Source organism: Populus trichocarpa, chromosome 6 (assembly GCF_000002775.5).
Source record: "Populus trichocarpa isolate Nisqually-1 chromosome 6, P.trichocarpa_v4.1, whole genome shotgun sequence".
Taxonomy (NCBI): Eukaryota; Viridiplantae; Streptophyta; class Magnoliopsida; order Malpighiales; family Salicaceae; genus Populus; species Populus trichocarpa.
The window spans coordinates 13,290,568-13,301,659 of NC_037290.2; the positions used below are offsets into that span (position 1 = coordinate 13,290,568).

At 34.6% G+C, this 11,092-nt stretch overlaps 1 protein-coding gene across 1 annotated transcript; it reads right to left on the reverse strand.

Annotated features, from left to right (window-relative positions):
* Positions 1 to 3,532: 3,532 nt before the first annotated feature.
* Positions 3,533 to 10,874, reverse strand: LOC18100383 (WD-40 repeat-containing protein MSI4). Its single transcript, XM_024604530.2, has 15 exons — positions 10,518 to 10,874; positions 10,063 to 10,126; positions 9,342 to 9,428; positions 8,752 to 8,814; positions 8,341 to 8,406; positions 8,142 to 8,216; positions 7,688 to 7,763; positions 7,140 to 7,353; positions 6,769 to 6,850; positions 6,223 to 6,296; positions 5,955 to 6,066; positions 5,743 to 5,817; positions 4,965 to 5,041; positions 4,085 to 4,184; positions 3,533 to 3,906 (listed from the first exon to the last, which is right to left on the reverse strand). Exons 1-15 carry the CDS (start codon positions 10,745 to 10,747, stop codon positions 3,805 to 3,807), a joined length of 1,497 nt encoding a protein of 498 aa, XP_024460298.1. The 5' UTR covers positions 10,748 to 10,874; the 3' UTR covers positions 3,533 to 3,804.
* Between the last annotated feature and the right edge of the window lie 218 nt (positions 10,875 to 11,092).

The following is an 11,092-nucleotide window of genomic DNA, read 5'->3' on the forward strand; positions in this document are numbered from 1 at the left end:
CTAAAATCCTAACTTAGTCAAATACAATTTTCCTCTTCTTCCATTTAGCCTTGCGAATTTTTATTTTTTTTTACATCCAATGAGGGATCAATTCTTCTTTGATTCTAGTTTTCAAAACCTCATCTAAGGTTAATTTTATTCATTGAGCATGGTAATTTTCCATTTCATCAATCACATACATTCCCTATATTTTTCTACCAATGCCAAAATTTCAAGTAAAGGTAGCATGAAATTTCTTCAACTTTTTACTCAATTACACACTAACCCATTCAATTCTCATGCCAACAAACAAAATTTCATAACAATATCACAAATTACTACAACCAATATGCTAATCACAAAATTCCATAATCAAGCACATCATCACCCGAGCATGCATGTATGAAATTTCTACAATCAACATAATAGAATCATACTTACTACTAAGATAATAAGGAATTTAAATAGAAGAAACCTCAAGGTGAAACCATCATTTATCTCCCTCCTTCTTCTTCCTTTCTCAACACTTCATTCTTCCTCCACAAGCTTTAAAACCCTTACATCACTCAAATATTTAGTGTAGCTCACCATAAACCTTTTTAATCATCTTAACTCTCCATAATCATGCATTATTTTCAAGAATTGATGAGAGAATTGTAGAGAAGATGTAAAAAAATCCCTAACTCCCCTTTCTCTCCCTATAACCCATTGGACACCCCATGCAAATTGAGGTTTATATAGTAAAATTTTCATTATTTACATTTAAACCCTTACCTTTCATATTTAAATTTATCTAGTCCCCATGAGTCATTTTCTTTTCTTCTTTTGGTCGGCTGGAAACAGCCCTTTGAAGGCTGATATTTCAACTAATTAATACCATCTTTCTTTTCTTCTTTTGGTCGGCTGGAAACAGCCCTTTGAAGGCTGATATTTCAACTAATTAATACCATCTTTCTTTTAATTATATTACCATGTGTCTCTAGTATATTATTTTTTACTCGGTTACCGGTACTTTTTCGTGCAAATTTTAAAAATCACCACATAATATTCTAAAAATTCTGAAACTTTACCCCATGGTAAAATAATATATTATAATGCTCCACACAAAGTTTCAACTCAATTTGTCAATCATATTAAAAGTTATGCGCGATAGGACAAAACTGGTCAAATTGCAATTTTCTTAAAAAAATCTCAATTTCTCCAAAAATTCTGAAATTTTAACCAAAGCTAAGAAAATATATTAGAACTCTCCACGCAAATTTTCATATTTTCTGACAACTCGATAGAGAGTTATGAATTTTTAACGTAAGACTAGTCGATTTATGATTTTTCGCCCTAAAATCAAAATCTCCTTATTTCATCCTTGCGTAAAGCACCCAATCATTTTACTGTCTCATCAAAGCCACTTTACTATATTTATTTTCCATTTTAGTCATTTACTTATTCCCCTGCCACGACAACATTACCGATTTCTCGTCGGTGTTTACACCAACACTTTTCATACTATTCTTTTCTTTTTGACTGGGGGTTTAGATTCTTCCCACCTTTAAAAATTTCATCCCCGAAATTTAGACTCTTTTTCAGGCTTGACACCGAGCTTAATCTATTTAATACCTACCTCACCACAGTTTTTTTTAAAAATAAACTCTACCAATTTTCATTTTCTCAAGAAATCAACAATCCCATTAATAATTTTCTCTCATATTACCATTAATAGGTTAGTCCACAATTTATTTCTTTTCCTTTACATATCCGAATTTCTTTCCACCCGAATGCATACCATAATTATAAAACCCAACCCGGTAGTTGACCTGGTAAAATGACCGGGTCACGGGTCTTGTGGGTCAACCCGGGTCAACCCGGATTTAAGGATAACAGTTTTAATTTCTCTGTCCAAAATTCCAAACATAAACATTTAATCTGTTGGCTTGAATTTAAAATTCTTACACCTTCTTTTGATGTTCTTTGTGAATCCACTAAAAGATCATTAACTCTCATAAATCAAAGTTGGCTTCACTAAAAAGGTATTGCAAATGGAATGCCCTGTTCTGGAAGACCACATAAACCAACTGAGAACCAACAAGAAAAACAAAATTGGTAGCAACAGCAATGTAGGTGATAGTATTTAGAAAAACAGGAAAAAAAAAAGAGGAACATGAGCTTGTGACATAAATGGCAGGCTCCAATGACAAAATCAGATGCTTACTATTAACCATCACTTGGAAATCTCATGCAATAACAACACCAGATGCATGGTGGCTAAGCATCAATTTCACCAGAAATTAATGTAGCTATTTAGAAAAAAAAAAGTTTAAAAAAGTGGCTTCCATAAGTCAAACTATAAATGAATATTAAAACAACTAAATAGAAGGAAAATAGAGAAGGATGTAAATCAGTGACATAATGTTTATCCCAAGTTAAAAAAAAAAATCAAGGGACCAATCCAACTGGTAATTTAATAAACCAATCATATAGGAACAAGGCTGCTAATTAAAAAGAAGATGTTGATATCTTTCAAAAAAGTAGTCTCTCTTCAACCATACATCATCAGGTGAGCTTGTCTCCTTATGGCATGAGTAATGGTAGATTATTGATTATTGTCAGCGCAATTAAACCCAAAATAAAACATTGCTAAGCAAAAAAAGGAAGTACCTGGCTTATTACAGTGGAATCCAGCTTCTTTTTCGGACCATTGGTGCAGAGTTCTACAAGATCATGATAAGAAAAAAAATAACAGAAAGGGAATGATGTGAGTAGTGAAATCGGAGATCCAGTAAGGGGCTAGAAGATTCAATCAGCAGAAGAAAATCTCTTGATTGTTCAAAATTCAAAGAAAGAAATTATGGCAAAAACTTAAGCTTTCCTTTTACTTTCCCAAATTCCCCAAGTTTCCCAAATTCCCCAAGTCAGGTGAGTTAATATATATATACCGGGTCTCACCCGGGTCAGGCCGGTTTTTTCCTTGTGCCGGTCTTTTGTCTTGCCCAGACCGGTCCAGCTACCGGGTCTTTTGCATTGCATACATCCGTTTATTTTAATTTCAAACAAAGTTCCGTAACATATCTCAATTTTCCATTGGTCACACATAAATTTCCGAAATTATTTTCTAACATCAATATTTGGCAAAGGATAATTCCATTCACAATTCTACTTCCTCCACACCATATTATTTCAATTTCTTTAGCGATACTGTAGGATTTTCCATACACCAATTTCCTCTTTTCATTTATCGTAACTTAATTATTTCCTTATCACATAAATAATTTTCTATCGATTCAAATAAAAAAGTAAATCTCATTATATGTAGACCACTCAACCATTCTAAAAAAATATGCAATTTCCTTCTTTATTTCCCCTTTTTATAATATCTCGCCTAAATTTATTTATTCCCTCGTTAATCCACATTTTAAATGGTATTATTCTATCAAAAGATTTAACTTACTATGCTAGTTTTTTTTTTCAAAAAAAAACACAATTATCAACCCATGCAAACTTGTCTGGGTCCCTCTTTTCCTTGTCTCATCATCCATGCTAAATTCTTTACTAATGAGTCTAAATCCAGAAACGATCTACCTTGATTTTGTCAAGAGTAAGATTTAGTGCGACTTTAACCTGAAAAGGGCAGAGCATGTGTCCAAACCTTCAACTTGAAAGTCTCATCTCTAAAAAGCTACAAACTCTAATGAAGCAAATAAATAGGCATTCATCCCCTCTAATTGCTATCAGTCTTCGTAAAGAAAACAGAATACAGCTAAATCCATACGATAAACTAGCACTTCATGCCGATTCCCATCATCATACAAGTTTATTTGTTTGACGTCCATGTCAAGGCTTCGAAGCACAGGAAACCACATGTGACTTGAACTTCTCAAGCTCTGCCAAAACCTCATCTTCTGGCCTGTAGATCAAATCACTCATGCGCCATATCTGCACATATTTTTATTAAATCAAATTTAAGCATTATCCAAATGACCCAATGTAGAAGTATCTCTAGAATACATTTAAAACTCCATTCCCATCTTCATGAACACAGTAGGTTTTACCAAATTATCCATACACTTGCACAATCACTAAGTAAGAGACTTCCTCGGAAAGAAATTATTACCTGCAATGTCCCTCCTCCCCCAGTTGTATCACAGTCATCAGACACACTAACCAATGTCCAAGGATCAGATGCATTCCAATGGAAGTCAACAACCTTGTCCCTGAACGAACAGAATGAAGCAAATTTATGAGACTTTTCTGGCCACAGAAAATACAAAAGAATTTCAAAAAAGAACGGGGCATTCAAATATTGAAGATGTGCTTTATTATCAATCAAACATATAAAGTAGGATTAAATATGGCTAAGAAAAACACATTAAACATGTGAAGACCAGAACAAAAGATAAGATGAATGCTTATTTACAGTGAATTTAGAACTTTTATGTTGACATCCTGCATCTGTGCTTGAAATGTCCCAGTTGATTTTGTTAAACCAAAAAAATCTTTATACCAAGGTAGATATGACCTTAACGAGCTCTTGAACACAAACAGGTAAAAACCATTTGAGTTTTCCCTGATTTGACAGCCTTTCACAGCATGTTTAACATTGTATGTAATCTAGAGGACCACAAACAAGTGTTGGGTTGCCTCTAATTACTAAAGGCCAAATTCTGAAACTAGAAAAAATTAATGTTTTTCACATAGACATGGTAGCAGACAATCAAGGCTAAGGGACAATCAGACAAGATGGTTGCATTAACTGCATGAACAAGAAAATGATAAAGGCAACCATACAATGACAAATGTTAAGGAATCATCTTGAATGATAAGATTTTCATTTGTCAATCCAGTGATAAATGTCTAGTTTGATAAACATATATTCCAGGTACAACAAACACGTAAAAGGGAATCCTTAATATGAGTTAACAAAGAATCACAAACCATTGAGAATTTCTTGCAACTACAGAACTGTTTTCAAGGAGAAAAACAATCTTACAAACCTGTGCCCAGCATGCTGGAAAAACAATCCTGCAGGGGAATTCAGGGCTCTAGTCAGACGCTCAGACCTTTTGCCAACCTGTAAGAATAGAAAACATCATTGAGGATGCATGCTAGTAAAACATCACCAAGGTTCCAATCAAACAGGAAAGCAGGCACCATTGGAACCAAACAAGCAAAGCAGCTTTAATTAGAACTTTTGAAATCTGAAGTAGAGCTGGGGGGAAAGCTTTTCCTCAATAAGGGAGAGGTTTAGCTTAAAAGCACCATAAAGAATGTTGGGTCGAGCTCAAGAACAACTGTGTTAAGAAATCCCTCATCCATGTAACAAACTAGGTGGGAGTCTAATTACATTCAGTTTTATCAGCTGTAGTTTTTTAACTTCCTAGAAGCATCCTCATACACCAAATATTTCATTTATCTCAAAGTGAAGAACCAGCAACCCAAATAGGACTTCTAATAGACAAGTTACATGCATGTACACATTCAAAATTACGCATTCTTGCAGAGAAGCTCCTCTCTATATAATTTTATCTTTACTGCATGCAATAATTAATAGACGAACAGTTTGGTCCTTGCTCCAGCTTCTTACGAAACAATAAGGAAATCAAATATTTCTTAAAAACATTTCAAACTAGAAAAAAAGTGTATGCAATCCTTTTCGTTTTCCCCTTCTCTTGAGGATTTGTTGACTTTTGAATGATTTGTCAAATAGGTCTACATTGCCAAGAGCCATCTGTTTTATATTCAATTATGTGTGAAGAGATTGGACACACAGACCTTCTCATAATCCCAAATGTTTAAGAGACCATCCTCCGCAGAACTCCCAAACACAGAAGCCTTATCTGGAGACCACTGAAAAAGAATGAGAGATTAATAAAATAAACTTGTACAGCTAGCACTTCAGGGACAACAAGTGACTACTTCCAATTAAAATTAAGAAGAAAAGGTCCTGGGGATGAGAAGAATAAAAGGAAGAGGTTGATTAGTACCTGTACACAGAGAACAGCAGCATTGTGACCCTCAAATTTATAGACAGGTGAACCAACTCCATTAGAAGTGAGGTTCCGTCGATCAAACATGCAAACAGAAGTATCTGCTGACCTGAAGAAAAATCAAGGAGAGTTAAGAAAAGATCTATATCATTTAATTTTTTTTCCTTACAATCACAAAAAAAAAATCAACCAAACTAAAAATGATTATCTTGTTCACATCTTGGCAGCATAACATAACTGGAGGAAGCATAAAATTGAAACATACCCAGTTAAAATGAGGTTATCATCATGAGGGTTCCAATCAACACAGTGAAGATCAGCATTATGTGCCTTTTCAACCTGTTGACCAGAAACCAAAATAGGGTGAGGACACAAAAACATAGATAGTCAGAGCTGAGCTCTTTAGTTTAAAATTGAACAAGCACGATTCACAGAATACCACTGAATGTTAAAAAGTAATAAGGCATGCAAAACATGAATGATAATTTGATTCAATGAAGTAGATATTAAAAGAAACACAAAATAAATAAAATACAAGTTATTACTCAGTTTCTAAGATAAAAACACTACATCCAATCAATGTGAACAGATTGTCAAAACAAGAAAAAGTCAATATATTCTGGAGCGGAAAGTAATGAATAATAACCTAGTTCCTCACCATTCAGAACAATCAGATCAGGTTTTCAGTTCATCAATGCTGGGAATGCATTCATAAATATTGCATGATTTGTCAACCATAGTCCAAGAAAAAATAGCAAAAATAGATACCAGGTACTAATAAGACCAAGAATATAAACCAGAGGCGCATAACCTTGATAGCTGGGTTAGTGCCATCTCGAGCATCCCATAATATAAGGCAAGAGTCATCTCCTACACTACAAAACTCCTGCGCACTTCAGAAAAATATAAACGTAATCAGAAATAAAAAGCCACATCAGAAACATCAACTTACATGGTTTCCAACACTATAATTAAAGATAAATGCAACAGCATATTAATGAGATCAATTTTATGGCTACATCTTCAATTATACACATTATACAATGAATAAAATAACATATCATTAATGATAACTAAAATATAAAAACTCAGAATTTTCATGAAAGATATTATACATTGAATACTAAAACAACAACCAACCAAATGACTACATATGCATTTAGCCAGGGCCACAGGAGATACCTGGATGGACAGAATGCCACATCTTCAACTGTATCCTCATGCCCCTGATATATACCTCGTGGTCCAACAGAAGGGCCATCAGTGGCTTTATCATTGCCATCCCCAGCCTTTTTAATGATTGATCCACCAGATCCTGGAGACTTTGTTGCTGGGTCAGTGGCAGATGATGTTATATGATCCTGAATACTCCACAAAACTACTGACTTGTCCTTCCCTGCAATTAACACCCCCTATTTAGAAGAAAATTTTCATCAAGACAAATCTAGTCCTAGTCCCTATCCAAGCAATCTAGACATGTACATAAGAATAATGAACATCCAACAAAACTCCAGAGCCACTGCATAACAGCACACACCACGATGCATAGCTCAACCAAAAGGAAAAAAACACATAATAAGACAAATATGTTGTTTGGTGCAAATAGTAATCACAACCCTAACTTTAAGAAAGTTACTTTTCAACAAGTATACACTATGATATGTATTCAAAAAAAAATATCAAAAAGAAGCAGCACATAATAGAACAAATTTGAAAAGTGATTTTCTAACCTCCAGAAAGCACATAGGGTTCAGTTGGGCACATTGCAAGAGCAAATTCAGCATTGTCTAGATGTCCAGTCAAAATCTGCAAGAAAGAGTTCCAAGTTAATATGATTTAGTGCCCCATGCAAAAATGGGTCACTTTGGTAACAAATTATCAATCCCTGGTAATATCAAAAAAGGTCTGCAAATGCATGAATGATATGGAAATGCCTGGAATGCTACAGCGATGCAAGAAAATGTTTGATGTGAGAACCACTTGAACACAATCGCATTGGGATGTGCCTGCTCACAATTTACAACACTCTTTAAGGAAAATATCAACATGACCCGACTTTCCATTATAGTGAAACCAATGAACAATAACTACTAGGATTGCCGATTTATTAATATAAAAAACATAGTCTAAATAAATAAGTAAATAAAAGATAAAAAAATGCTGCATTTCAAAATCAAATTATACCAAATCTGGACGAGAGTTTGTAGCTCCAAGAACAGCATGGCGGTTAGGCTGTGCTTCAACATCCCATATAAGAACCTGAAGTTTTACAAGTCCAGTCCAGGAAAAATTAAACAATGGAAACTAACAAAACTTAAGTAAAACCAAAGACAGCATAACATCAACCTAAATAAAGAAATCAATAGGTTCTTAAGACACTCACATCAGGGCTGTCAGTATGAGTGGCCACTATCTTACTATTCTGTGGGAGTTCTCTGATTCTATTTACCTGAAAAAGTATATTAAGTACAACTATGAAGAACAAGTTCAAGTGGGATTTCCCACCTTTTAGAAAGAAGGGAAAAAAATTAAGATCAGGGAGAACATGTAGTAAAGAGCCATTGAGGCAAAGATTAAGTTCACGTAAGAAGAATTTCTTTTATAACAGGAAATGCAAAAGTAAAAATTTACAACAAACTCAAGAATAGAGAGATCAAGTAGAAATCTAATTCATACAGAAAAAAACAAGAAGTCCCAAAAGTTTATAATCAGCGTATATATCTGCATCACTGCATGAAATTGTAAATAACTACATACACTATGGTTGTGTACATTTTCTACATGAGATTTATACCTCTCCAGGGTGTATGATGGTCTTGTACTTCTTAACAAATGGAGAGCGTGCTTCTTCATTAAACTGAAAAAAAAAAAAAAGCAAATGGATGTTAACTGAATAAATTTAAGTTCTAGGAACAATTGAGGAACCTAACAGTGTATTTGGATGATAGAAAGTGAGGAAAGAATTTAGGGGGGAGAAATATGATGGCAGACAGTTACTTAAAATTGTTTGGATGGAAGAGAGAAAATGAGGGGAGAGGAAAGTGGAGTGAAGATTTTCCTTGGGCCCACCTTTCAATCTTTCCAATTTGGAGAGACAATGGAAAGATAATGAAAAAAAGTTGCTCATTCACCCTTATAATAAATTTTGTTTTCCACAAAATAAAGGGTAAAAAAGGATTTTATAAACTTTCTCTACAGATCAATTCCCCTCCAAATTCCTTCCATCAAAACAACAAGAGAGGAAATTATTTCTCTCCTGTAACTTTCTTTCCCTTCATTTTCAATTATTTCACTTTCCTTCCCTTCATACTCGGTTCCCAAACACAGAATAAGAGTTAAGAGCAGGAAGAAGAAAGTAGAATACAACAAACAATGATGAATTACCTGAGATATGTGTTCCGCGGCAGCAACCCTAGACTTGACAACTTCACAATTTGCAATGACCAGAGTATTTGGAACACTACCATCAGTCTGACCACAAAAAAGAAGTTGAATAAAGAAAAATAACCATTATAAAGCACAACATTTTTTATGAGAAAAATGAATTTCTAAATTATCACAGAAGGTAATATTCATTGGCAAGGTAACAGGGGAATGAATCTCAAGAAGGGAAAAGGTAAAATGCAGGACACAAAAACAGGAATCTCGACATGAAAAAAAAGTCTTGCATGAAAGATATTAGCAAAATAAACCCAGCACCACAAGTCATACTCCATCAACAGAGTACCAAAATCTCTAAGACATTTCGCCCACAATTTCACATAGGATCAACCAGAAAGAGATTTCAAAGGGTATATAACAAATGCCCCTCCCAAGCTAAAAGACTGACCAATTTCACACCAAACCCATAGGCTCCACTTATCACCAGTAAAACCTTGGAAGTTTCAATGTTGTTTCAGTGTAAGGATGTTGTTTTGGCTGATTTCTTCAGCCTTCAATACCCATTTGAGCAGTAAGATTTAAGCCATTTTGTTCGGAATGATTCTCTTTGGCAATTTCTTTATTGCCAAAACAAAAATGAGAGCATTTTGTCCAATAAGATTATAGAAGTTTCAGATGTTCGACTAGGGAAAAAAAACTCATATAATATAAACAAAAAACTAGCCTGCTCGGAAAGATAGAGGCGCTGGCGATTCTTGTAAGTAGCTTGCTCAAGCTGCGGACCCCACCTAATCACAGAATAATCAATCAATAAGAAAAGAAAAAATAAAATCATTGAACTTTAATCATTGTACAGCCATAGAAATGGAGCACCAAGGTAACCAAACTGAAAAACCATGGCTTTGGTTCACAAAGAGATAAAACATCCCCAAGAAATAATACTCTAAAATATCTCACTCTCTCTTAACCCAAAAGGAAATGAAGCATTGATAAATAATGTGTCCGCAAGCAGGGGTTTCGTCTTCAATAAAAAGATGCAACGCATTAAAGATCCGAAAATAAAGACGCTAGACAAGAAAGAACATTTAAACATACATACCAGAAAGAAAAGCATCAATCAATCAAGAACTGAAAGGAAAGTATTAACCCTAGTAGAAAATAGAGAGAGAGAAAAAATACCGGCAAGAGAGAGAAGGCCAAACGAGGTTGTGATTAGCAAGCCAGTCATAAAGAACAGGAACCAAAGACTTCCACTGAGTGTACTTGTCATCAACAGAGTGTTGGTGTGCCTTCTTTCCCTCTTTCATTTTGGGACCAGCACTTTGCTGTTGCTGTTGCTGATCTTCTTTGGGCTTGGGTTTTCGGCCTCTCTTCTTTGGCACATGAGGAGCAGCAGCAGCAGCTTCCATTTCAAAGAAAAAACGACTTTCTTTCTCTCTTCTAGTATGAGTGTGAGAGCTAAAACCCTGAGAGGAGGGAGGGTCTGTCGGTGTCCTGTCTACCTAGTATAAAGACTAGAACCAGCTAGGCTATCCTTTTATTGCTTTGCCAACCGAAGTTTTTTTTTTCAATGAACTGATCCTAAAATGTAGGTGTGTAACTTTTGGGTCGGTTTGTATTCATTTTAATTTTTAATATTTTATAAATTATAAATCTAATCCATTTATTTTTTTTAACCCGAACAGATTGGATTTATATTACTAGTTTTCGTAAGTTAAGTTCAATCAGAATTATGATTTTGACTTAATAAATTA